At 47.1% G+C, this 27,130-nt stretch overlaps 9 protein-coding genes and 1 non-coding gene across 10 annotated transcripts; 4 read left to right on the plus strand and 6 right to left on the minus strand.

Moving 5' to 3' along the window:
• Window positions 1-650: 650 nt before the first annotated feature.
• Window positions 651-5,299, minus strand: RhiXN_11456 (major facilitator superfamily transporter; the record flags this gene model as incomplete). The annotated part of the gene is made up of 19 exons (XM_043331271.1): window positions 651-1,365; window positions 2,008-2,313; window positions 2,828-2,850; window positions 3,071-3,163; window positions 3,214-3,263; window positions 3,316-3,329; window positions 3,388-3,438; window positions 3,493-3,565; window positions 3,613-3,713; window positions 3,764-3,884; window positions 3,936-3,959; window positions 4,011-4,023; window positions 4,080-4,160; window positions 4,208-4,241; window positions 4,295-4,392; window positions 4,503-4,564; window positions 4,619-4,802; window positions 4,857-5,056; window positions 5,113-5,299. 19 exons carry the CDS (start codon window positions 5,297-5,299, stop codon window positions 651-653), a joined length of 2,430 nt encoding a protein of 809 aa, XP_043184781.1.
• Window positions 5,300-5,747: 448 nt separating this feature from the next.
• RhiXN_11457 (uncharacterized protein) lies at window positions 5,748-7,799 on the minus strand (the record flags this gene model as incomplete). Its single annotated transcript, XM_043331272.1, has 12 exons — window positions 5,748-5,752; window positions 5,809-6,173; window positions 6,243-6,318; window positions 6,374-6,502; window positions 6,565-6,705; window positions 6,763-6,825; window positions 6,878-6,932; window positions 6,984-7,074; window positions 7,126-7,249; window positions 7,299-7,462; window positions 7,653-7,678; window positions 7,728-7,799. 12 exons carry the CDS (start codon window positions 7,797-7,799, stop codon window positions 5,748-5,750), a joined length of 1,311 nt encoding a protein of 436 aa, XP_043184782.1.
• A 409-nt stretch (window positions 7,800-8,208) lies between these two features.
• Window positions 8,209-10,259, plus strand: RhiXN_11458 (pre-mRNA-processing factor 17; the record flags this gene model as incomplete). The annotated part of the gene is made up of 7 exons (XM_043331273.1): window positions 8,209-8,370; window positions 8,417-9,211; window positions 9,260-9,407; window positions 9,460-9,575; window positions 9,623-9,833; window positions 9,881-10,197; window positions 10,254-10,259. The coding sequence occupies 7 exons, from the start codon at window positions 8,209-8,211 to the stop codon at window positions 10,257-10,259; spliced, it is 1,755 nt and encodes a 584-aa protein (XP_043184783.1).
• A 1,853-nt stretch (window positions 10,260-12,112) lies between these two features.
• Window positions 12,113-13,758, minus strand: RhiXN_11459 (uncharacterized protein; the record flags this gene model as incomplete). Its single annotated transcript, XM_043331274.1, has 9 exons — window positions 12,113-12,238; window positions 12,293-12,418; window positions 12,483-12,640; window positions 12,880-12,929; window positions 12,974-13,218; window positions 13,306-13,400; window positions 13,466-13,473; window positions 13,521-13,635; window positions 13,689-13,758. 9 exons carry the CDS (start codon window positions 13,756-13,758, stop codon window positions 12,113-12,115), a joined length of 993 nt encoding a protein of 330 aa, XP_043184784.1.
• Window positions 13,759-16,763: 3,005 nt separating this feature from the next.
• Window positions 16,764-17,849, plus strand: RhiXN_11460 (uncharacterized protein; the record flags this gene model as incomplete). The annotated part of the gene is made up of 6 exons (XM_043331275.1): window positions 16,764-16,848; window positions 16,894-17,141; window positions 17,188-17,367; window positions 17,393-17,530; window positions 17,572-17,640; window positions 17,691-17,849. The coding sequence occupies 6 exons, from the start codon at window positions 16,764-16,766 to the stop codon at window positions 17,847-17,849; spliced, it is 879 nt and encodes a 292-aa protein (XP_043184785.1).
• Window positions 17,850-20,007: 2,158 nt separating this feature from the next.
• RhiXN_11461 (uncharacterized protein) lies at window positions 20,008-20,587 on the minus strand (the record flags this gene model as incomplete). Its single annotated transcript, XM_043331276.1, has 4 exons — window positions 20,008-20,177; window positions 20,225-20,296; window positions 20,349-20,418; window positions 20,495-20,587. The coding sequence occupies 4 exons, from the start codon at window positions 20,585-20,587 to the stop codon at window positions 20,008-20,010; spliced, it is 405 nt and encodes a 134-aa protein (XP_043184786.1).
• A 1,809-nt stretch (window positions 20,588-22,396) lies between these two features.
• RhiXN_12427 lies at window positions 22,397-22,505 on the minus strand. Its single transcript has one exon. It is a non-coding gene; the product is annotated as a tRNA-Met (tRNA).
• A 111-nt stretch (window positions 22,506-22,616) lies between these two features.
• On the plus strand, window positions 22,617-23,876 carry RhiXN_11462 (ATP(GTP)-binding protein Fet5; the record flags this gene model as incomplete). Its single annotated transcript, XM_043331277.1, has 7 exons — window positions 22,617-22,688; window positions 22,742-23,071; window positions 23,139-23,295; window positions 23,344-23,498; window positions 23,546-23,642; window positions 23,720-23,733; window positions 23,781-23,876. The coding sequence occupies 7 exons, from the start codon at window positions 22,617-22,619 to the stop codon at window positions 23,874-23,876; spliced, it is 921 nt and encodes a 306-aa protein (XP_043184787.1).
• A 35-nt stretch (window positions 23,877-23,911) lies between these two features.
• RhiXN_11463 (RNA polymerase II transcriptional coactivator SUB1) lies at window positions 23,912-24,635 on the minus strand (the record flags this gene model as incomplete). The annotated part of the gene is made up of 5 exons (XM_043331278.1): window positions 23,912-24,044; window positions 24,093-24,137; window positions 24,194-24,321; window positions 24,374-24,439; window positions 24,486-24,635. The coding sequence occupies 5 exons, from the start codon at window positions 24,633-24,635 to the stop codon at window positions 23,912-23,914; spliced, it is 522 nt and encodes a 173-aa protein (XP_043184788.1).
• Window positions 24,636-24,769: 134 nt separating this feature from the next.
• Window positions 24,770-26,725, plus strand: RhiXN_11464 (TCP-1/cpn60 chaperonin family (T-complex protein 1); the record flags this gene model as incomplete). The annotated part of the gene is made up of 6 exons (XM_043331279.1): window positions 24,770-24,790; window positions 24,840-25,226; window positions 25,275-25,327; window positions 25,376-26,171; window positions 26,217-26,594; window positions 26,645-26,725. 6 exons carry the CDS (start codon window positions 24,770-24,772, stop codon window positions 26,723-26,725), a joined length of 1,716 nt encoding a protein of 571 aa, XP_043184789.1.
• Between the last annotated feature and the right edge of the window lie 405 nt (window positions 26,726-27,130).

The following is a 27,130-nucleotide window of genomic DNA, read 5'->3' on the forward strand; positions in this document are numbered from 1 at the left end:
GTAACCCAAATTAGATTAGCGAGCCAAACTACTTTAGCGGAGAGTACCACCAGTGATGAACAGCCTCGGGGTGGGCAAGAAGCCATCAGCACAAGCCACAGCAAGATCAAGCACCTGAACGATCCCCACATAATTTTGCTCAATTGGTATGTACCACTGGCAACCACGTCCTGCTTGGCAAGTACGAATACAAGTGTTGCAATAATCGTACGCCAAAGTTCATTCCAGTGATACTCTATTTGTTCGAGTTGAGCACCTCAGATTATATAGCGGATAAACAACTACCAATGCGGACCCTCTCGACCTGCAAGAAGAATATGTTCGGTGTATAATATTCAAGCATGTGCTGTGGGAACGAATCATTAGAAGTATCACTGGCTATATCTTTACAACTTACACGTATGCGCCACTGTCCAATTTCTCGAGTTTGAGCACCTCAGATTATATAGCGGATAAACAATCTACCAATGCGGACCCTCTCGACCTGCAAGAAGAATACTGTTCGGTGTATAATATTCAAGCATGTGCTGTGGGAACGAAATCATTGAGAAGTATCACTGGGCTATATCTTTACAACTTACACGTATGCGCCACTGTCCAATTTCTTGCTAAGGTTATGACGCAAATATAATATGCAAACATCTATGATGCTACATATCAAGGGTGCGGGCCCTATCCTGAGTGGAAGTAAGGGCAACCTCTGCATAGCGTGAGCTTTGCTTTAGGCGAATAATATAGGCTAGACCCACCTGTCGGCAGAGCCACACAGCAGAATCCCCCTCGGTTGGAGGACTGCACATTGCTCTCATGATGCCCTCATCTGCAACGCACTGCTCGAGTATATCTAGAATCAACCCCGCATATGCTTCCTCTCGACCGGCCCCAGAACTTGTTGACCCAGCGTGGGCCAGTATGTAGGATGCCAATGATACAAATTCAGGCACACACCGGACGTTTTGATGTAATTGTGCATTGGCATGCGCCTTTTGAACAATGCTGGCCATTGAAGCAGTTCTCCCAGCCATGATTAAAGAGGAAGGACGTAACCGAGGAGAACCCAGAGGTGTACCAGTGTTTTTGGGGCTTCCTAGTGGTGGACGCGTAGTTTGAAGTCTTGGAGACGTTGGTCGAGACTGAGATTTGATTGGGTCGGGATGAATGGTCTCGGCGAGCATGGCTCTAAAAACTCGGTTTCGTGACATGTACTCGAAAAACGGGAACAAGACAACGCTTGCTTCGATAGGTTGTCCTGCAAATAACTCCTTCATAGGTGGCGGCGCTGCAACAGGGCGAAATGCGGAGAAAATAGAGCTCATGGTAGAGGTAAACGAAGGAGGAGTGTCGTCGTGTATATCGCGATATGCCCTATCATTTATGTAAGCAAAATGACTGGCATGCATAGAAAAGAAACGGCTGTACTTTACGCTTCGTGAACATGCATATCGAGTCACCCAAAGTAGCCCGTGTATCAAGACTGTATCATCAGTTTCTTGAATATGCTTCAAATAAGGGTTAAGGCTCGCAGCATCGGCTCGGTGATAGTTGGCGAGTATGGCGAGAAGCAGGAAAGCCTCGAACGAATACCGAGTCGTGGTCGGAGACCTAATCAACTAAACGATCGGTTGTTTGGGTCTACAATACAACCATGAATTCAAGAGCGAGTGACGTGCTTACAGATACTATTGCAGGGAACATATCTTGGGCTAGTAAGTAAGCACCCGGGCTCAGTTGTCCAAAACCACAGGCTAACGCGAGTGTAAGTTGAAGTGCAGAGTGACGCATTCATCTGAACGTGGGGCAGGCGGATAGCAATCAAATCTAGTAAATCTTCTCAGCAGAGGGAAGAGGCGTACCAGATTCGTGATCGTTTCCCATTGTGTCCATCAATGACCCAACGAGCTCCTACTGAAACACAGGTCAGTGGACGCCACAAATTGACCCGGTCAATTGAATCCAATGTGCTGCTGCGTTGTACATTCTAGGAATGCAAGAAACAACTTGACGCACCGTAAATACTGCATCGCTAACACCCACGCCTCCAGCCATAACGTCCATAATCTCCCACCCGTAATCCCCGGAATGGCCAACACGGCTTGCGCAACTGCTTGTAATGTCCTGGTAGCATTCATACGCCGAAGAATACTTGTGGCGTCTTGCCCGTCGCTTCCGTTGCTGTTAGCTACATGAGCCTTGTCCTGATCGCCCATTGTCGTTTGCAACGTAGTATTATTGGGAGATAGCTCGACGGGAGTTATTTCATCTTTTGCAGTAGTTCGAGGGGCGTTGAATTCGTCCTTCGCAGCGGCAATATAGCTGTTATAACATGCTAACGTTCAACCAAAGTTTAAGTGCTGTCCGAAGCTATATTAGGTGCGACGCTCACTTGATGGGTTCCCAAGAGCCCTGCGCGACCCAGTCCGCTCATCTTGTCACGCAGCCAGGATATGTCTGGACTCAAGCAAAATACATCATCCCAGAAACGTTTCTCCGTCGGGGGGACAGTTGCTGGAGTCTAATTCAAATTGGCCAAGACTCAGTTCGGCAATCCGCAATTTAGAAAACTCAGGTACCTGAAGTAGCTTTGCATAGGTTGATATAAACTTGGACTGAAATTTAGGTGGCATTTTTAGGTTTACAACTCAGAATGTCTGCATGTAGTGGTCAAGATCACGTTTCCATGTTGGTTAATTATGACGGTGATGTATTACTAATAGGCACATGGATCAACCGTAGTTCAGCCAATCACCCCACGCATCAAAACCATCATAGATTCAGGATCGTAGGAGAAATGGAGTAGGGAAGGGAAGACGCCTGCTCGCGCATTTACCCAACACTTGATTTATTGCGCAACTTCAAGATGTTAGTTGCTCGCTCTGGTGAAAAACTTCATAAAGCCATCCTAAGTTCTCAGTATCGCCGTTACTCGATTCACAATAGATATCCTCAATTAGAGCATGAAAAGTTCGTTAATATTTATCGCGTATTGTACTCATGGAACATAACGGAAACCAGGTGTCTGTATGGAATAGTTGCCCTCAATTGACGGACTTCTCATTTTGGAGTAACTTACCTTGTCCGCTAGTTCTCTCGTATCCACCACTTTTCCTTCTTCTGGAGGACCATATACCCGGTCCCGTCGAGCATTTTCTAGTCGGAATGAAATCTGGCAAGATGTCTTGTGTCATGTCCTATGCTGCTTGAGTACCAACTTACTGTAAGCACGAGGCACATCAAGGCACCCAAGAACTCGAATCCACAACATACTGTAAACAAAGCATTTAGAAAAATATAGGGAACCAGATCCCAAGTACTCACGTGCTAGGCCTTTTCTGGTGTCATGCAAGATATGTAAATTGGGTGGTCAACTCTGATGCTAGTAGAGCTTACATATAGTGAGGACCCTCGGACGCAGGGTACGAATGAGTGCCAAGCACAGACCTGTATTTGATGTACTCAGCCACATGCATGGCATTCGAGTTGATTTTGCCTTACCCGCATTGACCAATAACCATAAACAATGGTATTCCTGCCGCCTTCTTGGATTCAGAGCCAAGATTGTGCGCGACTACCCTCCTTAGTTACTCCCGACTAGATGAATTAGGTGTTACTCACACCAAGTGATAGCTAATCCTATAGTCGTATACGTTCCAGTACAACACAGAAATATTGAAAAGTATCTGACACTCTGGTTATGCTGAACAACAAGGAGCAACCTGAATTCCTAATGTGAGTATGTACACTTGAAGGTAATGGGAGAACCCACAGATATCCAAGAGCGCCAATAGCAGATGCAGACGCCATGAAGAAACCACGATTCTGGGTCCGATCAGACATGTAGGAAACTCCCATCATTACGACCGCCGCAACAGCATACGGGGGAACAGCTGAGGCGGACAAACATCAGTATCTGATAACTTGGTTAACTATCTACGCACTTAAAAGTTGGGCCTTGGCGTTGGCTAGCAAACAGATAAGATTCCAAGAAATACTTCGAGACGTAGTTGACTCACTATATCCGAAAGTCTACGGGATTCGAGCCATCAGTATAACCTTATTAGCAACCCAGTCATAAAACGTACCTTGATAATCGTAGGTAAAAATACACCAATCGAGGCCAATGCGATATTCACTCCAAAGTATATGATTCCGCACGCATACACCTATTATATATAAGTATGTTGCTCGAATGAATCTCACTTCAACTTACCCTCCAATCCTTCAAAGCGGCTATTACATGGGTCCTGTTACGATCACTTAGCCACATGCCTCGGAAAACATTAAAAGAACGACCTACTTGTTGAGCGTTCCTGCCTCTTCTTCATTCCACCGCGACTCATACGCTCGATTGCCAAATCCTTTTGAGCGCCGTGCAGCCATTTCGTCGTATCTGGCCTATCAGGAAGAGTAAAAAGCGTTAAAATACCAAGCGCTATGGTCGGGCATCCCTGTGCATCCAATGTTAACAAAAGCCCTCACACTAAGACAAAGGGGTGACACATTACCTCTACAAGAAACAAAATCCTCCAATTTGCGAGGTAGGAATTGATGTGCTGTACGCCATACGCTAGCCCAACCCCCATCAGGCCACTCGAAACTACATCTCACCGAGGAAACTCACCGATCAATCCTCCAAAGGCCCCCGCGACAGCCGCAAATCCAAACCATATAGATAGCCTCACACCCATCTCATGCTTAGTGTAGAAAAAGGTATAGTATAGAGGAATCATCGGTCCGAATCCCGCTTCGAATACTCCAAGGAAGAATCGAGTGGCAAGGAGTCCTTGGAAGTTGAACGCTGCCGCCTAGGACACGTCAATGAACTTACATAAAAACTGAAAAAAGAGCAGTGAACGTACTTGCAGAGTAGAAGCTAGCCCCCATCCGATTGTCGCACACCCAATCCAGATTCTAGGCCTGAACAGCTTGGAAGTTACTACGGCCGGGATCTGAGAAAGGATATACGAAAAGTAAAACATCGATGAAACCCAGTCGAACTTGGCCCCCGTCGGATCGCCCCCAAGAACATCTTCGGGGAGACCTTGAAGGCGAGCGTTTCCTGAATACGTATCAGGCGAGTGAGTAAGAGAGTGTGTCGAGGAACGGGGACGTAACCAAGATTAGACCGGTCCAGATAGGCCAAGAGATAAAGTGCACATGTGAGCGGTAAAATCACCGCGTCCAACTTTCTGACCAGTTTCTTCTCAAGCTGAGAGTCAACGGCTGGCGCAATATTGGGGCCATTGTCGATCGACCCGGTGCGCTCGATTTCTTGGGATGGTTTCGCCCCGTCGTCGGACATGGTGGATGTGTCAGTATGACCTGGCCCGTCAGGCTTTTATGGCTCGGCGTTTTCCGCTCCAAGAATTGCATTAGATTCACTTCGGGTCTGGAGAGAAGAGGTCTGTGGACGGGGAGAGTCAGGAGGGGCAGGATGGCCCTGGCGTAATCTGTCCAGCCGAGGAGAATTAGTTCGTCTTCGATCAGAAGGATAAATAGGATCTTCACGGCCCCCAAGCATCTTCGTCTGGGCTTCTTAAAACTCCTAGGCTATCGAATGCCGAGTTAACCCTGATACTCTTGGCCTTATCTTTGCAGAATTACAAACAAGAGCTTCAGCCTTTGTATGAAGGCGAACTTTTTTAAGCACAAATCTCCGCTCCGTTCACTCAAGGAGTCCAGACCAAATCAAAGCGCATATATTTTCAACCCGATCGGGTGTGAACGACACACCTAATCGTTCCGGTCCTTCACCCTCCCATCCCCATCAGCCCCTCCCTCTCCCCAGCCCCCCCCTTCTCCGTCCAGCACCATCATCGTCATCATCCTCGTCTCCAATCTCAAAAACGACATCCTCATGCCTCAACGGGGCCCTCGCACCATTCCCACCAGCCAAATTCTCCTCACTCGGTCCGCCCAACCCACCGGGACGCATGGACTCGAGATCGTATTCGCCCGCTGCGTCTTCATCTTGGGCTAGTTCCTCAGACATGGCAAGTCGGCGATTGTTTCCAGTCGGACGCCAGAGGAAGGCTATGCTTGTAAAGACAACGAGGTAGAGGATTGCGAGCCATGCGTCGAGGAGATACCATCTGGTTTCCCATGTTTCGGGTGCATAGTCTGCAAATGGAAGGGTTACGATTGGGAGTCGGAGAAAATAAAACGAAAGGACTTGCCTTCATAATCGATTCGAGAAGCTCATGCTCGACACGACAAAGAATGCTCCGATCACGATAACGGCACACAGTAATATCCGATAGAGGGTACGGAACATGCTCAATTTGTAGGTTTGTTTGCGGTCTGCCAGTTCGGCCATTGTGCCTGTCAAATTTTGTTTTAGTATATTCGTAGTTAGCGGAAGGTCATAAAAACGCACCATTCAAAGCGTACATGATCCACAACAAGAATCCAGAAAGCGTGAAACTGAGAGGGATGACAAACATGAGAAGTAACAACGCAGATGCGCTCTCAAGCTCAAGTTCGACCATTCCCATCGCGTAGAGTACTTTTGAACGACATTGCCGCTCATCAGACAATAGGAAGGACCTAGTGAGCGCATGGACATACCTCCAAAAACGAAATGCGCCCCAGCAAGGAGTTTGACGCGAGTCATAGCCGGTCCCAGAGACTCCCTCACAACCGACAGCCCAAGGGAGACAACGAGCAAGAGGAAGAAGAAAGTGCGTTTCCCCGCGTCAAGGATGGCCACTGGATCATTTGTAGATTAGTGCATAAACAGGAAGTAAGCGTCCAATTTGAACTTACCAACAGCCAAGAACATAGTTGTAGCTGTTCCTCGATGATGCGAATTCAAGTATCTGTAGTAAGCTATGCCCCTTTCAGCTCTCCCGATCGATCAATTACTAGAGCACAGGCATACCCCAAGTGGCGGTCATTTCGATCACCAAGAATCCGACCAGATACGAGATATAGTACTACACCCGATCTAATTAGTCGACAGAAACATAGGAAAGCCGAACTCATACCTGAAGAGGCAAGAGGTCATCTCGATGCCTGAAGCACAAGAACCCCCAGACTCCGCCAGGATGAGTACACCAATGCCAGGACCATGTAGAACTGGTAGCTAATGTATTAAGATGGGTAATCAAATCGGAAAAATAAGCTTACGTTGATCTTGGGATAATCAGTCGCTGCCAATTTGCCATGGAACACGTTTGGAATAAGACTTGACCCGTGAATGAAGCATGGACTGCTGTGTCGGCTGTGGCACCTGTAGTAATCGGTATAGCGGCTATAACAGGCATGAGATATGCCTCCACTGAATGATTAGAAACACATACCAACGCAGTAATAGCCCTTCTTATCCACTTGGTACAATATAGGCTCCTTGTACCAAAGAACGCCAGTTGGAACAATCGTATTGACATGCCTTGCGATGGGAGAAAGAGCTAGCCACGACGCCACGGTGAGTCCCACTCGGACGAAGGAGGTGTGGGGTTTCCGGCTGGATTATTCCAAAAACCAGACGCACCGACGAATTACCACTCGCGGGAGCCGTGGAATTACTAGAACCTGTAGAATTTGAGCTTATGAATCCGACGCTGGCGGACCAATGGATATCTCTTCAAGGGATGCGCCTTTGAGGTTCAAGATGAACTTTCCAGCTGGGCTTCGGGACATAATTTGGCACGGACTGCGTCTGTGTGCATACGTAGGTTTTCTAAATAGCCTATGAGCTTGGTGATATGCGTATGAGCAAGGGCGCTTACAGGAACGAGGTAATTGTCTGGCTCTGTGTCTATGCCCAGGTACCGCGCGTCACGCCATTCGTAGATCACCATCGCTACCTGACCGCGCGAGGCGGGATCATAGGTTACTGTATCACAAGTTTATTACTCTAGCGTAATTACACGAGAATTAACTAGCCTTTGATATAAGCACTGTCACCACCCCACATTCCGGAGCATGCCTGGCGGTAATCGTCCTGGTCGGAAATCTTGAGCTCAAATGCGCTGGCTAGACCCAACAGCGCAGAGCTGAGGCGAAGCTAAACAGCTTCATATTCACCAATAAGTCTGTCTAAGGAGTAAATGGTATCGACGGTCCACGTCGAGGATGGGTGAGAGCGAGAGTGAGAGCTTGTCACGTGTGGCCATGACACGTGATCATGTAGTGAGTTGTGCAACGACAACCACCTTGGCCTACATTTATCTCCACCTAGTTCATCTGTTGTTTTAATTTATTCGTAAAATGCTGGGTGGTTACGAATCTTCAGATGAAGAGATCAACGCGGCCGAGAATGCGGCTGACGCATTTGGGATCAAGCGCATAGAAGAGCCGTCGTCCAAGCGCACGCGTGTTGATGCTGAACAAGTCCCGCAAGCCCAGGCTGCTCCCGATGTTTTGGCAGAAGTATGTCTCATAGACTATTCATAGATTAATGCTAATAAATATATAGGACCCCCTAGCACAAACCTCTCTCGTGCTCCGACCAACAGATGTGCAGATGAATGTAAATGTCCCATACGAAGAAATGATGCGCCCCGTCCAAGGCCCGGAAAACCCATTCGACAAGCGTAGACTTGCCAACCAAAATGCACTGGCCGGCCATGTAGAGGAGGAAATGATGACCGAGCACGCGTTCCGACAACAACATCTGACACACGAAATTCTCGGATATTCAGCCAATCCTTCGACTGACCCCAATGCACCTCGCTTTGTGGGAAACATTGAAGGGGCAGAGAAGAACGGGTTCAAGACCCTCGATGGGATAGGCACCACCAAAGCTAGCCGACGAGAATTGAAGCGTAAACGAGCGGGAAAAGGGGACCTCGACGTTGTCGATGGTGACGGAGAGTATATTGGACCATGGGCCAAGTGGGAAGGCGATGACAGGGGCGTTGCTGTTCCCGATGGCGCCGCTGCTCCAGGCGAATATGATGAATCGGACGACGAGTACGAAGGCGCCGAGGCAGAGGCTAAAAAAGGCAAGCCCAAGAGGAGTGTGGCCCGCAAACAAGAGACGAGTGTCTTTCATGGAAAGGATTTGGTCGATTACCAGGGAAGAACCTACATGGATCCTCCCATTGCGGATGCACCACATATTTTGGGCGATGCTGGGTCCCAGGATTGTTTTGTTCCCAAAGAGTGTATTCATACCTGGACGGGACACACTGGCGCCGTGTCGGCCATTCGACTGTTCCCTCGCACTGGTCACCTGCTACTCAGTGCTAGTATGGACACCAAAGTCAAGGTACATCTTTTCTATCGTCTGGTTTTTCGGTGGCTTATCATTCCCTAGCTTTGGGACGTTTACCAACAAGGCAACTGCCTGCGCACATTCATGGGCCACACTAAAGCCGTCAAAGATGTCACATTCTCCAATGACGGTCGCCGCTTCTTGAGCTGTGGGTTTGACAGGGCCATGAAACTGTGGGATACCGAAACAGGTAAGTCTTCACCCTAGCCTGCCCAGCCACTCGAGTGCTAACTTTCCTTCAGGCCAATGTATCAAAGCATTCTCAAACGGCAAGATCCCACATGTCGTGAAATTCCACCCGGACGAAGATAAACAACACATTTTCCTGGCCGGAATGTCAGACAAAAAGATTATCCAAGTATGTCCTGCCCTCCTTAACTTCTGCAATTTACTAACGTATCGCAGTACGACATCAACACCGCAGAAATCATCCAAGAATACGACCAGCACTTGGGACCCGTCAACTCGATTACATTCGTTGACGAAAACAGGCGGTTCGTCACTACTTCGGACGACAAGACCATCCGCGCGTGGGACTATGATATTCCGGTTGTCATCAAGTACATCGCGGAGCCTCACATGCATAGTATGCCTAGCGTAGCATTGCATCCTACTAGTAAGCATACTGGCTTCTTCCTCTTTCGTTTACTCACCCAGTACTAGAAAAATGGTTCGCGGCTCAATCCCTCGATAACCAAATTCTCGTCTATTCGACCGATAACTTTAGACAAAACCGCAAGAAACGATTCGCAGGACATACAGTCGCAGGATACGCCTGCCAAGTCAACTTTTCTCCCGACGGCCGGCTGGTCAGTTCCGGAGACGGACAGGGCAACATGGTATTCTGGGACTGGAAGACGGGGAGAATCAGGAGTCGGATTAATAAGGCTCATGAAAAAGTGGTTATCGCTCACGAGTGGTTGCCTCATGAGACTAGCAAGGTTGTGACCGCGAGTTGGGATGGGTTGATTAAGCTTTGGGTAAGTGTGTTCGGTTATGGTTTTGAGAATTGGGCTGACTCCTTATTTTATCTTAGGATTGAGAGTCTTTGTGTGTATTCTATGGCTGTTTTTGTTGCGAACAAATGAGTGTACGCATATCTAATATACTGTAATTATTCATCAGACGAGTGTTGAGATGTTACTTGCATTTTTATCCCTCTGAGCGCCTCAAAGCCGACTATCAAGTGTTTATATAGGAGTAAATACAAAGAAAGGCACATATGTAGCGGGGGTGAAATTATGTCAAGGATCAAGGATGAGGCATATCCTTGGCGGCTATGACTTTGTGGAGGTTGAAGCCTGGGAGTTTGACTTTCTCTCGTGAGCGTTGGTGCGGGTTGTGTAGGCCGCCCAGGTGGCTCATCCAAGTTGACTGCCAACTACCAGTTGATACCTCCCAGTCTCAAACGAGGGCCATATATATCGGTCATTAGTGTATGTCGATGCCCAGCTAGCACTATAGTTTCTTAATGTCTCACGTGGTCCCGCTACGCGGGACACAGGGGGATACTCAGTGAGTTTTCCACCAACATTAACAATCCCACACTGTTTGGCTCCCTTGCAGGTCTCGAAGCAGTTGCAAAGTTCATTGCCAGGACGGGCATAGGCCGAAGACGAGGAGGCCCGCAGGCAGCCGCTCAAATCATGTAGTAGATACGCCCCTAAGGCCGCCATTTCATTCCCGCCCATATGGCCTCTACCTCGAGTTAGGCCTTAAGCCACCTGTACGTTGCCACACAACTCTTTCTTTTCTCTGACCGTGCTACCTTCTTGTTTGTTTCTCCTCTTCTCTCTCTCAATTGTTTCCTTCTCTGTGTCTTACTTTGTAGCTCTGACGGTTCGGTTCTGGTTTTGTGAGCGGTTTGCCTAATTCGCATGTAGCTCCCGTATTAGTTATATATGGAAATGTATCCCAATGTCTCACGTGACAACTATTTTTTTTTGATTCATATTTAAGGAGCTACATGCGAAACAAGGCAAACCACTCACAAGAAACCAAGGCAAACTACGCTAATAAGAGAGAAGGGAGAACAAGAAAGCAAAGAGAGAAATCGGACAAGCAAGGTAGTAAGCACGGGGTGACCATGAAGGTCAGGTACAGGGGCCCACCGTATACCCCAAAGGTACGGACAGTCCGAGCCCTAAAGTCCGAGCCCTAGGGTACGGATGTCTCTTAAGTAGAAAACCCACCCTTGGGTTCGGACCTTTGGCAAAATCCGACCCCAAGAATATCCGGACCCGGGGGCCGGCTATTTAGCACGGTAATTGTCCGGACCCCGGCGCTGTTCTAGCGCTCATGAATACAGTACTCATAATCCGCCGCCGAGGTTCGGATACCCAGCTGGTATCCGAACCCGGGGTGCGATTTATACTGTAATGCTCGGATATATACTAAATTTTAATATACACGGTCCGATGCAATAATACAAACCCGACCCCTGGGTTCGAACAAGCCTATCCTGGGGTGCGGAGATACATGGTGCGGGGAAACTGAGAAACAACAGAAGCAGGGGAAAAGGACACATGAAATCACCAAAAATGTACAGCGAGTTCGAGACACATAGAGTCGAGGTCCAAGACACGAACAAGTAACGAAACAGTGAGAAAGAGAAAAAATAAATAATCGAGAGCGAGTCGCGAACCGGCCTCGGTTATTTCTTTTTGGCCGCGGCTCGCGTTTTCCTGCAAGAATACTATGTTAGTACCCGAAAGCCGATGTTCTAAGTCTCTTACATTGGAACGGTCTTGCTCAAATCGAATTCGTTAACCATTTCCGACTTGGCTGCGTGTGAAGTCGCAGCCGATAAATCTTGTGGTGGTGGGCGGGGCTTCGGCACTGAGTCGGATGGCTTGGAGACAGGAGCAAACGGCAGTATTCAAAGCCGCCGTGACTTTAGTTGAAATCGAGGCAGAGGTGGAGGCTATAGCAGTGGATTTCTTCTTTCTTTGCACTCGCACTCTCCAGCTGCAAGACTTCGTCTTGGCAGTTCTGTGCCCAAGAGTTTGAGCGCCTGGACACCTTGCGTCAATCTCCAGTGAGAGTTTTTTGTGCTCAAGAAGAAAGTTAACTTACTTTCCCTTTGGTATGTACGCTGCCCTTTTGGCACTTGGTTGGCGGGGGTTTTGCTGGTTTGGTTGCGGTTTCAAGGTTGGATTCCACACCGGGGCCAGGTTCAGGTTGAGCCTTCCTCTTGAGACTCTATAGACCGTTAGTGAATGTTGGTGTAAGAACCAGCATATACAGTATGCTACTGGCAATGCACCCGTATTGGTGGACTTGGTGATTGGTGCCGTTGATTGGTAGTCTTACCAATGCCTGCCTTTTTCACAGTAGCCAGAGGCACCTTTGGAGGCGGGGATGGCTTTGATATGGGCAAGGATTTGGCGGACTTGGCAATGGCGGCAGCAGTGGGGTCTTGGCCTTGGTTGCGGGAGTATTGGATGCAGCAGGCTTATGCGTGCAAGAGGAAAATTTGGATGCACAAGCAGAGGGCTTGAGCACTGGAGCGTTGGACGTGGGAGTTGGGGCCGGAGTCAAGGTGCGAGCTTGGATACAGATTGCTTGACCTCTGGTTCATCCTTGCTATTGGAATCCTCAATACAGCGGCGCTTCTAGTTGTATTAGAAAAGAAATTAGAATAAAAATATGATCAAACGTACCTTTCCTAGATCTGCGGTCCTTGTTGAGCTCACCGCACTCCAACATCATCCTTGTCTATGTCAGGTCAATGGTACTGGCAGGTTCTTCATCCACAGGTTCTTCGGCCACGGGGTCCTCCTTGATGGGCTCTTCTTTGGCGGCTCTTCTTTGGCGGGCTCTTCTTTGGCGGGCTCTTCTTTGGCAAGCTCTTCCTCACGGGCTCTTCTTTTCTTCCCTCCGCGTAGCCGCCCTTGCTTATTTGCCTTGGTGTCACGCTTGTTTTTGCATATGGTCTTCATCAAGGCTTTCCCAGCCCAGTCCTCTGGGAAGCAGTAGAGGACCGGGTATGCGGCCTTAGTCTGTAAAAAAAGCAATTGTTCATATTAGCAAAACATTGTGTGATAGAGAAAAAAAATGAAGATAAAATAAAATAAGATAAAACTCACAGAGACAAGGATGGCAGCCCAAACATTGTAAGGGACTAGCTCCCAGGTAACTCCAACATTCCCAAGCAACTCGCCAAGTTGTTTCAAAATTTGGCCTAAGTACAAAATCAGCGTAGTGCTAAAAATACAAAGAAAGCAAATAAATGCGTTTGAGACTTACCTTGATATCTAACCACCCATGGGGGAATGTCTTTCCAATGCCAAAATCCATGTACCCTTCTAACCCCTTGCACTTCTTGATGTTCTGCAGTTTTTTGATGGTTGGGACGGTTTTCTGGGTACCATCAGGGAAGGTAATCTTTACAAATTTTCCCCCCTTTATGTACTGCGCTGATAAGAGATTTATCAGCAATCAACAGTCAAATGAAATCTCAATTATTTACCAGGTAGATCTGTGGCTGTGCCGCCAACAGGTGCTGTGGTGCTGGAGACACTATTGACCATACCTAGCATTGCAAATGAGTTAAGACACGTCAAATACATGGAAAAAAGAGAGTATTGTGTTATTACTCACTTTATAAGGCTGTAGATGAAAAGATGAACAATTTTTGTGGGCTTGGAGTGAAATTTGCAAAATGAATGCGCGGGAATTTCATTGCAAAAGTTGGTAGATTGTCAGCAATAGGTAACAGGAACTTGAATAAATATTTACCAGATTATACAATTTTATGTATTCAGTCAAACAAGAGAGGATGGGGGAGAGGGAGTGTGCTGGTGATGGTTGGGAGGAAGGAGGCAGGACATTGACCAACACTCAAGTCCCCCCAATGCTTATGTCAGCCAACGGCGCTTAGCCCTTGGACAAAAGGTTTGTTTGCTCCCTACCCCCAGTCTGTCCTCAGTTATTGTCATAAATGGTGATAAGCGGAAAGTATGGTGCGGTTGCTGTCAAAATTATGTAACCACTGAGACATTCAAGTCTCACCAACAGGTTTGAGAGGGGATGCCTAGGCCAGTTTGCAAACCTCTAGGCAAGCCAAGGAGGAGACCTAGCACTGAGAAGCTTTGGTAAGTAATAATTTAATCTTGTTATATGCTAATAAAGATTCATTTAATCTACTATACAGACAACGCTTACACTGGCATTCAAGCCAGGAATCCATCAATGCACACCAAGCAAATTCTCCCCCCATCCCAGTTATGCAGCCCCAGCCAATCCCCATGCTGGACCTTTTCCCCCCCAAGCCCAAAGATATAGACCATGATACAGAACTGTATCATTTGGAGCTTGAGACCACACCTGAACTCAACCTAACCCATATTTGGGAACAGGTCATGCAAGCACGCAGCCTGCTTGACTTGGGAGATCAAGAGCTTTGCTCCAAAGGCTCTTGTTCACACAGCACACATACCTCAAGGATGCCATTGGATTTGTTGGAGCTTGGAGGAAGTGACTTGGATGAGTTGGCGGATGTGGACTGTCCTAGATGTCTGTAAGGACGTCAAGGGTGCGGGCACTTGTGGCCGTGTAGCTAATACAGTAGAGCTGCTTAGGGCGGCAACAAAGTACCCTACAACAACAAACTAACTAACTACAGTAATCACGTGCTATAAGGCAGTGACAAGCTACGTATGTACAGCAAGAACAATGCTTAAGGTGTGTATCTAAGTGACTTACTGGGCTGTAAGGCCCTTGTACAATGTGGGATGCAACAAGAGGTAATCAACCTGGGTGTTACCATGGTTGGTTGGCCTCCTTATATATTCTACAGGGTAACTATTTACAAATACATTTTATCAAATACGTGATCAAATAAGAACCCTGCTCTGCAGTTGGTCTTACTCATGCATACGTGTCACTGACGTGTCATGATGACGTCATAGGTGGAGGTGGCTATGTGTGCTGATTAAGCGTGGGTGGGGATGTGGCTTGGCACTTAGCATATGATATAAGCGCCAAAGTCATGTGATTGAAAATATTGTCTGTTTGCCTTTGTTTAAATCCAAGAAAATGGGAATAAATTCCCTGGTATCAATTGTGTCTACAACATGGACAACGTGGAATACAACCCTGCAACATATGGATTACCACCCAAATTGTTCATTTGGGAGCAATTGTTGGTCAAGGTTGCTAAACTGGGTACGTATTTTGTTTGATTTGCTCTGCATTATCTTATATGCGCTTCAGCTCAAACAACCATTGGCCTGGATGATCTAGATACCATCCAGGACTTTAATTTTTTTTGTTAGGGAGACTGCTGTACATACACATGAAGCAATGCAAAGAACTTACTGTTGTCTGAAACCAAAACTAAAATCTGTCATGCCCTAGAGGCGTGACCACCTTAGAATCCACTAAGTCGAAGAAATAGTGAATATATGCGCTATTTTCATGAAGATTTGGATATATGCATCTTTATGCTATTTAGGTGCTGAGCGCTTATTATGAAATCTCATCACATGATCTTTAGTCATGTGATCTTGTTTTCTTATCTCTGGTCATGTGACCTTATCTTTGTTATTGTGTTTGCACTGTATATACTATTCCCTTGCTTGTTGAATATAAGGAGGGTTCTGAGAGCCTTAAGCCTCAGAACTCAACCTCTTATCCCTTCCAACACTACCTACCCTTGGCATACAATCAGGTGCACCTTGAGTGTAATAGTCCCTGCCTTGGTTCTTATCCCTGCTGTCTTAACAGCATAGTGCATTAACTGTTATTGGTCTTGTCCACCCCTTATCTGGCTTTGCCTTAGAGCATTGTTAGATCCTGCTAGTTGATAAGTCCTATATTAGGCAATAGCTAGTTAGGTTTACCTCTTGGTAGTGATCTGGATCCCCAACTTGTTCCCTGTCAAAGCTATGCATCTTGTGTGGATAAACTTGATCCCTCAGCTTGCAGACTTATGGCACAAAAAATTCAATGGAATTGATTCTGGATTTGAGGATTACTTGATCAACGCGCTTGTCTGGAATTCTATGGGGGACATGTGTGTTGATTCTTTGCATTCAACACCTTCTTCTTTTGGCTGTCCTATTCCTCATTTCAGAAATTGCTCACATTTACTGCTGAATCTTGGTCTTGCTGGGCAGCTCACACAGCCCCAAACTTACTGTGCTGTTGCTTTATGGACTCAAGGTATTATATTCATTTTGTTTGTCTAGTCAACCTAATGAACAAATGCACCAACCATGCTGTCAACTGCTCTGAGCTCCTGGAAATTTGTCAAGGCTTCATTGAGTGGGTGGAGGATTTTGAACAGTAAGTAATGCTTGCACATATACATATTGGATGGTATATCAACTATGTAATAGGATCTACTACCAGCACAATCCAGAGCGCATACAAGTGTGTACAACAAATATACACTATTTGCTTCATATTGTGGACTCAATCAAGCGTCTTGGGCCCCTACCTGGCTACTGGGCATTCCCTATGGAGCAATACTGTAGCTTCATTGGGGCCTTGGTGAAAAGCCAGCAATTTCCTTATGCAAACATTGCTTGGCGCATTTGCAATGTTGCTCAGCTTTGGGCAAACCCAAGCATCAACCAAGGAGGACTTGAAGACTGAGATGAGGGAAGGTGATAAATTTGAAAACTGTATGTTTATCATTTATTGTTTTAATGTTAACTAATTATGTCTAGATCCCAACCAAATATTCCTAACCCCCCAGGCCAAGGCGCTCACTGTAACTCCTGAACTACACGCACAGATCTCCAAGTACTTGGCAACCACCTATGAAGTACAAATTGGAAAGAAATTAGCTCTAGAGCTGATTCCTGATACCCTCCAACAATGGGGCCAACTGCAAATCACCCAGGGAGGCAACTTGATTCAAGCACAAGGCTACCATAAGCTACAATGGGACAGCTGCAACGTATCATTTGTTTGGGTATGTTTAGTTTATATATATATTAATATTGACTTAATAAGTCTAGTATGAACTGCTGGCCATTGACTTGCTCATCTTCCAAGAGCAACACCCAACTTTGTCCCAACTTCTTATTATGGTCAGCTTCATATTGTTTAAGTTGCCCCTAAAGCCCAAAAGTGTTGTCAATCTGTCAAAGGATGGATCAAAATATCTCATTCTTGCGTTCATCTTGGAGGCACCAGTGGTATTTAAGATGCTTACAAATACAGGGTCACATGGTACAAGGGAAAGTTGGGAAGTGGGGAATGGTTGACGCCCTAACCATACAGTGTGCTATTGGACAAATTCAAGACAACAAGCGTTGGTGGATCATTGATAGGAGTTTGGATTTGGCACACTTGGATTTTGTATGAGGTATACAATTGGTATTAATATGATTTTGACCTAGTTTACACTTGCTATGCACTGGATGAGCAATTGCCTGGAAATCCAACCCTCATTCATGCGTCCAACCCCAGTGCAGTGCTCAAATCCAAACCCCTCAAATAAGCCCAACCCCCAACAAAGAATGTAAATCCAACCCCTGGCCACAAATCCGGCCCCTCCAAAAATGTCCAACCCCTAACAAACCAAGAACCCAACCCCCAAGCAGAAATCCAACCCCTCAAGAAATTCCAACCCTGGGGATTACAGACATCCAACCCTCAAGAAAAGTCCAACCCTTGAGGGGGTTTGGATTTAAAAAGCCAAACCCCAGCCAAAAATAACCCCCTGGTGCTGGGGTCCGGTTTTTCCTAGTGTCCAACCCCCAGAGTTGAACTCTCCATACCTTTTGGGTACACGGTGGCCATAAGGGCATGATAAGCAATGTGTCCTAAGGACGGGGGTGGGGCAGCCATAAGGGCGTATAGAACAGTGTAAGGATGTATGGAAACAGGCATAGGGCCCTACAGAGGATGAGCAGTTGCTGGCAGATCTCCTCAGCAAAACTGCTTTTGTTGTAACACAGGGGTTTGGTAATGGTGTATTAACACACCAATAACATGCCATTACACAAATACACATGATAACGCTGATGTGATATACAGTTAAACACCATGTATGTTGTACGCCAACTGTAAGGTTGGGTACACGCTAGTGGCAGGCGCTTGAGGCCGTACTACTACACTTACTTATGTAAACTGACTATCTAAGGCTATACTAATACCACTTATGGCGGTCTACTGCTTCTATACTACTTCAAGGGGGCCTTAGGCCTGGGAGGTGTGGTAGGTGTATAAAAAGGGGTAAGTGACTTAATGCTACTGGGGCCGGCTACTTAGCTGGCTGGCTACCTTCTCTAATGAGTAAGAGGCAAGGTAAAATCAACTTGGGTTCTCCAAGCAATTTACCTGCCGTATATATAGAAGAGAGCGCACTATCTACATGGTCTGTGCGCGTGAGAAAGGAAGTACATATGTGAAATGAGAATTGTGCTGCGGACTGCGCAGAAGTGTGGATTACTCCTAAGCGCTCTTGGCACGGCATCTTGGCGCGGCATCTTGGCATAATAAGCGCCGAGATCACGTGATCAAAAAACAAAAGATATCAAGTCCGTAAAAAATACTAAAATAATAGAAAAATTGTGCGATTCCAGTGGTATTGATAAGGAGGTTATGACAATGTAACACCAATTACACCATTACCAAACCCCTGATGTTACAACACCCCAATTACATGTAATCACATGTTATTCCACCCCACATATTTTGCTGAGTCTACACTTCCTGATCCCCAACTTCAGTATGAACTCAGATACTGCCTCCAGTCCCAGCAGTGTTCCAAAAATCTCCTCCCAGGAGTGTTCTGGCAATGCTTCAGTGATGATGTGTCTGAATCCCTCTGTATCCAGACAGAAACATGAGCAGGTGCTTGGGCGTTTGTGCTGGTTTGCCGCATGAGCATTGTGGGTCAATGTGTGGATGGAAACAAGCGCTGTATGCCCCATAGAAGCCATGTCCAGTGAGGAATTGGACTAATTGGCATTGTACGTTGCAGGGGTATGTGGGGCAGTTGAGATGGGGTGCAGTTTGAGGGCTGGGGTTGTGGGATGAAGGTTCCCAAGTCTGGGCAAGCAGTTATGTGTTCTGCCCAGACTTTCTTCCAGTCTCTAGTGGTTTGTTTTGTAGCATTGTCTTAGCCCATGTGATTGTTCTGTTGAATGTGGGGGTGGGTTGGAGCGTCTTGCTCCCCTTTGCTAGTTCATCTGCAAGTTTGTTCCTGGTTATCTTGGAGTGACTGGGTAGCCATTTGACGGTGATGTGATGGTTTGGGTCTTTCTCTAGGAAACGTCAGGCGTATTGATGAAATAATCTGGCGGCGTATTGTGCAGGGTGTCTCTGGAGTGACAATATGGCTTTGACCGCCGCCTGATTGTTGCAGTAGATGATGATTTGCTTGGCTTGAACTTGCTTGGCTAACAACACGGATTTGTTAAGGCATAGGGCAATACCTAGCATTTCCGCGTCATAGATGTTGGCTTGAGGGCCAATGCTGTGAGAATGTCTGGCTAGGATTTTGTGACTGTATTTGACAACAAAGCCTAGGCCAACTTTGGGGACGCCATTGAGTGATCCGGCGTGACAGGACCCCCAATTATTGTGGGGGAGGCATCATCCAGTTTCTGGCCATTGGCGCTTATTTTCAGCCAATCAGATCACAGGATTCCAGGATTCTTGATGCTGATTGGCTGAAAATAAGCGCCAATGGCCAGAAACTGGATGATGCCTCCCCCACAATATTGGGGGTCCTGGCGCTTTTCCACCTCAAACTCTCTTCTCTTCTTCGAGCTTTAGGCTCATCACAGACAACTCATCGATCGCCTTACAGTGCTTGCGGAACCAGGCTAGCCTTCCTCGTCACCATCATAAGTAGCCTCCATAGCTACAATGAACTCCTCGTGAAGCTTCTGCCCTTTGGCTAGCTTTGCCTCAGCCTCCTTGGCTTCGCGCGCCATCCGCCTCTCCATTTCGCGCAACTCGCGCAGCTCCGCCTCTCGTGGGTCAATAAAGTTATCTAGAGCCGAAGTTACGCATAATTCACTGTATGATCAATTAATTCACATTCTAAGAGCTCTCCCGATGGAAGGCGCAAACGGAGAGAGAGAGAGAGAGAGTCGGAGCACGCAGAACAGACTTGGAGGTAATGAGCACACCAAAGACAAAAGAAACGATAACGAGTACTCACCCCTTGTTCCGACATCTTTACGAGAGTTGTAATGAGGTGGTGGAGAAGATAGGGGAGCCGCAGGGCAACTCTAGCATTTTATAGACTTGTGCATTGTATAAATCACAATGTCAGTAGATCATGTCACCAAGAACGTCGACGATCACAATGCCATGAGTGACAAGAAGTTGGCTTTGATAGAAGACCAATACTTGCACATCAGGCGCTTCCGCTTTTGGGCTCCATCCTATAATGCTCATGTGTTAACTATATCCATGTTTGATTGCCTCCAAAATGGGATCCGGCACCCTTTGAGAAACAGCTTGCTTGCAAATCGGTACATCAAGGATTCACGCAGTCGGGATTATTGCTCCCCCGAGCTGAGATTGAATGGTAGCGCATCAGCACTTTTCACCTAATGTATGCGTTATGGATTAAGAGCATATGTACAAAAGTAGAAACGGGAGTGCATGCCACAGCTATCTCGCGTACCGGCGCGCAAGACTCCCGCGTGATCGTGATTCGAGTCAAGAACCAAGACGCCGGTTTTGGGTGATTCACCCAACGCGAGCATCAATCCTAAGAAGCATCGGTCACAGTTCTGTTGATCATTGAACGCATCCCCGTCAAAGTCACATTTGTCACTGGGCACCTCCACGGTGCTTATTCCCCCTGTTAGTGCTCAATCCTACTAATCGTCCTCCTCCTGTTTACTACTCCCAATTATCCATCGACCCCTCCTACGTGATTACCATAACTTCGGTCTCACTGCGTGCATGAATGTCTCCGGGGTGTCGTGATCACCTGTCTCTCTACGGGGTCCCGAAAATCTCTGGGACTCGCTAGCATTCGGAGCGTTTGGTATGACGCTCGGAAGTGCTCGTGGAGTGCTCCCAAGTGCTCGCCGAGCAATCCGGATCCGTCGGATCCTAACGAGGAGGCTCCCAAAACCCGAGCACTCCAGAGCGCTCCCGGGTTTTTGGGGCCCCGTAGAGTACCTAGCATTCATCCCGTCACTTCTCGTCTTTTTTGAAGCGTCTACGTAAACTGAGCCCCGTAAACCCAAGAGCTTCAATCTCTGTGTATATTGACCTACTATATTGATCGATGGGCCAATAGTGCATTACAGCTGCTGCCACCACTGACAGTATCATCGCGTTATTGCCCAGCTTGGCTAGCAAGGTCATAGATTAGACCCAGTGATGGTACGTAAAATCGCTTATATATTATGCTTAGTTCTATGCACCAACTGTGACCACACTTGTAGTTTTCGACAGTTCATTTTTAACCTACTCGAACCTGCAGCCGGCGCGTGTTAAAGGATAGTCAGCACAAGCTGGCCGGTCAGGAGCACACCTTGTTCTCTCAAACCCGCATCGTGAGGTTAAAGCTGCCTGATTTTAGCCCATGTGGAACTTAAATCAATCGAGACTTCGAAAGTAGAGTATTGACTCGACACGGTGCGTACGAGAAAGCGGTTGAGAAACGTAGATAAAGGAGTAATCAATGAAGAAATGGGCCGAGACCAAATAAACATGGAAAGGCTCGTCGCAATCCAGAGGAACATGATGAGTGGAGCTGGAAAAGAGCATAAATTATAAAATAAGATTGTCACTGTAATTAATTGACCTTGCGAATGTATGCGCGTTACTTGGTGTAGTAACTTTGCTGGTACGTACCGAATGTGGCACGGGCGACTTTTAGCGCCCTGTAAATACGTCAATGGGTCATATTTCGAGTGATCTTTTGGCGACAGAAATTGTAGCCAACATCTACGCATGGATGCTGGGAATGAACGGTTTAATGATGCATATATGTATGTAACATTGAATCCTTGCTAATCTTACAAGAAGTTACTGGGTCCTCTCTTACGGATGCCCCCATGATGCCTGATGTAGGATCGACATACAAAACAAAAAATAGAAATACAGTATAGTGTCATTTTTGTTACATAAAAAACAGCAAAGAGTGTGTCCTGAAGTCTGGGAAGTAATTTACGTGTGTATAAATACAAAATTCCGGTCGGTTGTATGACATGGGTCGATGCATGCGGGTTTATAAAAAATATGTGCTCCCTGTGAGGCTCGAACTCACGACCTTTGGATTGCGTAACCAAGATATTTGATTACTCATACTCGAGATATGAGACCAACGCTCTACCAACTGAGCCAAGGAAGCTTGAAACAACTTCGGAGCTATGCGTATATAATCATGTTGCCCTGCTGTGGCCAAGTATCTGTGGCACATTAGATTTGGCTATGACTTACGTGCCTGACATTCACCACGCCCATGCCGTTCGGGGAAATCATCATCGGCTCACCAGGGAGCGGGAAATCGACATACGCGTTCGGGAAGCAGCAGGTCCGTTTCTCCCTGCTATCTACACAAAAATTATGATTTACCCCCTACCCCAGCTCTTGACAGCTCTCCAACGCCCAATCGCGGTTGTAAACCTCGACCCAGCCAACGATCACGTACCCTACAAATGTGACATAGACATTGCATCCCTCATCTCTCTCCAAGACGCCATGGATGAACATGGGCTGGGTCCTAACGGCGGGATGCTCTACTGCATGGAATACCTTGAGGCCAATTTTGACTGGCTTGAAGAGCAACTCCAATCTCAGAATCTGTTAAACGGGGACTCATACGTCGTGTTTGACGTTCCCGGACAAGTCGAGCTGAGCTCTGATCATGGGAGTTTGAAGAGCATCGTCGGAAAATTGGAGAAACTTGGGTTTCGGGTGCGTGTGTCTGTTTGATCGTTTTGAAGGAGGTTTTTTTTTGACGGTGCGAGGGATGGTAGGTTAGCTAGCTGCTGTACATTTATGCGATGCGTACTATGTCACAGATGCTGCAAAATATGTTTCGGTGTTGTTGCTTTCGTTGAGGACGATGTTGCACATGGGACTACCTCATGTGAATGTTCTTTCCAAGTTGGACTTATTGTCGAGATATGGGGAATTGGGTAAGCAGTTCTCTCTCACTGCGTCTGTCGAAACTCATATCCTGTCAGACTTTAATCTCGACTTTTATACCGAAGTTCAAGATCTATCGTACCTTCAGAACGTTCTATCCTCATCCCATCCTCGATTCTCGGCTCTGAACGAAGCAATATGTGGACTAGTCGAAGACTTCAGTCTGGTTGCCTTTGAAACACTGGCAGTCGAAGTATGCCTTTGCTAGTCAAAAGAGCGCTCAGACTGACACCTTGGTAGGATAAGCAATCCATGTTACATCTTACGCGAACTATCGATCGAATCCTTGGCTATGTATTTGTTCAAGCACCTCAAACCGATGGAAATGCGCCTCAAGGTATAGGAACACTCCGACCCAACCAAGATGCATTATTTACTTCGGCGATGGGAGCATTACCGGGTCATAGTATCCAGGGCATACAGGAGAGGTGCGTTATCCCCGTCTACGAATTCTCCCACTAAAGTGCCCCAATAGATGGGTAGAAGCCGAGAAGAGTATGATGCGTGGGAGTCAAGGGAGTGGCGAAAGGAGGGAGAGGAGGCCACCCGACGCGAAGGTCAAAATAAATAGAATTAAGAGTGTACAACACGATTATAAGACATTGTTCAGTCTTCTTCTTCCTTTTCCTTTTCCTCTTCCTCTTCCTCTTCGCTTTCCGCTTTGCGAGCCTTCTTCTTGGACGCAGGCTTGGATTTCGAAGTAGGTTTGGATTCTTTGGGCTCTTTCGAGGACGAGGTTCTAGGAGAATGTGAGGAGTGTGGCATATGACGAATGTGAGCGACGTACTTGGTTGTGGTTTTAACAGTCCTAGTGGTTTTTATGGCTCTGGAGCTGCTCCCAACATTAAGTTCGTTCAGCGCTTGGGATATGGCCTCATGGGCATTTACAAGGCCCATAAACTAAGATTCGTTAGTCCTGGTGATGAAAGCGTGCTGCTCGGGCTTGCCTGTTCTTCTGATAATGAGATTCCCTTCTTACCAGGCTTCAACTCTCCGCTAGCCTTGTCCGTGTACATCTGCGTCATAACAATGAGATTGTGATCGAGCGACCATGAATAGCGGGCCCACCTCACGGACATCTACCAGCTTTAATCCATTGAAGGATCGAACTGTCACGCGCCGTTTCCCGCTTATCTGGTGAACTGTTATGCGATACTTCAAGCTTCAACAATCAACTCACCTCGAAATAAGTATTCCCTTCCGCATCGGTGTGTTTATCTGGGATAGGGACAGTAACAGTACCGGAAGCAGGTTTTTTCTTGAGGACTGGAGCCTCCTCAGTGCTCGACTCTTCTCCAGATTCGTCTTTGCGAGTGCGCTTGGCAGGCATGTTGAATGTGGCGGCGATATCGAGAACGCGTGCTTGAGACCGGCGCTTAATGTAGGGTCCAAAGCTTATATGATACACATGATTTTAGATGCGCGTCGCGCACGAACCGTTCTTCACTCCGACGATACATCACGATGCAGCGAGGCCTACCTATGGTAAGTGACTTTATAAACAAAATCTAGCAAAGAACTCATATCTCAACAGCAACCGACTGTAATCCTTCTCAAAGAAGGTACAGACACGTCTCAGGGCAAAGGTCAATTGCTCTCCAATATCTCTGCATGTCTGGCAGTGGCCGACACGCTCTCTTCTACTCTGGGGCCTCGTGGAATGGACAAGCTGATTGTATCTGACCGAGGAGAGGCTGAAATTACTAACGACGGAGCGACTATTCTCAAATTGCTGGACATCGTACACCCGGCTGCTAAAACTCTCGTTGACATTGCACGCGCCCAGGATGCCGAAGTTGGTGATGGAACTACTAGTGTCGTACTCTTAGCTGCTCAGATCCTCAAAGAGTCGCGTTCATATATTGAAGAGGGAGTGAGCCCACATATTATTATCAAGGGTTTGCGCAAAGCAGCACAATTGGTAAGCGCCGCGTTTGGCAGATTAATCGGTGCTGATGTTCGTTTGCAGGCTATCGATCGTATCAAGGAAGTCCAAATCGTGATAGATAAATCGGACCCAGCGTAAGTCATTAAACCAATACAATATGTTCCTGAACCCATTGTCCATAGTAAATACGACGACCTCCTCATCAAATGTGCATCAACCTCTATGTCTTCTAAACTTATTCACTCCCAAAAACCGTTCTTCTCTCGAATGGTTGTCGATGCTGTCAAATGCTTGGACCAAAACGACCTTGATGAGAGTCTTATTGGTGTCAAAAAAGTCCCTGGCGGTGGTCTCCAAGATTCTCTCCTCGTTCGCGGCGTAGCTTTCAAAAAGACCTTTACCTATGCTGGCGCCGAACAGCAGCCAAAGATGTTCGCGAACCCCAAGATTGTTTGCCTTAATGTCGAACTCGAGCTTAAAGCTGAAAAGGACAATGCGGAAGTCCGGGTCGAAGCAGTATCGGATTATCAAGCCATCGTCGACGCCGAATGGCAAATTATCTACGACAAACTGGACCGGATCCACAAGACAGGAGCCCAGGTCGTTTTGTCTAAGCTTCCCATCGGAGACTTGGCGACTCAGTGGTTTGCGGATCGCGGAGTTTTCTGCGCGGGCCGTGTCCCTGCCGATGATCTCCGTCGCGTTACCCAGGCTGTTGGCGGCACAGTACAGAGCACCACTTCTGATATCCTTCCTGAAAACCTCGGGACTTGCGGAAAGTTTGAGGAGAAGCAAATTGGGGGAGAGCGCTACAACATTTTCGAAGAGTGTCCCAAGGCCAAAACATGCACGCTAGTCCTTCGTGGTGGTGCAGAGCAATTTATCGAGGAAGTTGAACGTAGTCTGCACGATGCAATTATGGTTGTCCGCCGTGCTGTCAAAAACAGTGAAATTGTCGCTGGTGGAGGCGCTATAGAGGTAGGCGGTTTATGAATGTCCGGACGTGGCACTAATACAGGATAGATGGAACTGTCTGCGTACATCCGAGACGTATCCCGATCCCTACCCAATAAGCATCAGCTCATCCTTGCTGCTTTCGCACGCGCTCTCGAAATTATTCCGAGGCAAATATGTGAAAACGCTGGCCTCGACTCCACCGACGTATTGAACAAGCTACGCATGCGCCATGCAACCGGACGTAATTCCAAGGATCATCCTCAACTAAATGAGAATTTATGGGCTGGTGTTGATGTTGATAGCGACGAGGGCGTACGAGACAACCTGGCTGGATTCGTTTGGGAGCCTTCGTTGATCAAAATCAATGCGATTGGTAGTGCATGCGAGGCAGCATGTTTGATCCTTAGTGTTGATGAGACTGTTAAGAATCCTCAGAGTGAACAAGTGAGTATCACAGCCACACACGCATTCGGTGTACTGAATGGAATGCATAGCCAAATCCTGGACCAAGGGCCCCACCAGGCGCAGCTCAGCGCGCGCTCCGTCCCCGTGGGCGGGGAGCGGGTCGTAGATGATACTTAAAAGTATAATGTAACGATTTATTGTGGCTTGTATAATGCTAGTGGTTGAATGGTCACATTGTCCTCCAGTCCTGTTATTGCCCAAGGTGTCAAACCTATGCATACAACCACGTGATATTATTTACCAGCCTCGAATCGAAGTACCTGCCATTCTGGACTTGATGTAGCTTAATTCGTTGTGATTATGATTGATCGGCTCCCGCCCTGATCCACAACGTCAGCCAACTCAAATTCAAGTCTACGTCTACGAAAACCACCACAATGGAAAAGCGAATTTAACCCTCGGTCTCCCTTTCAATTCAACAAAACCAGACACGACACGTTTTTTCACCTGGTATCTTGGCTTACACAACCAGTGTCTAAAAACTCCCATCATTACCTAAAAGGTGGCCATCTCGT

Source organism: Rhizoctonia solani, chromosome 12 (assembly GCF_016906535.1).
Source record: "Rhizoctonia solani chromosome 12, complete sequence".
Taxonomy (NCBI): Eukaryota; Fungi; Basidiomycota; class Agaricomycetes; order Cantharellales; family Ceratobasidiaceae; genus Rhizoctonia; species Rhizoctonia solani.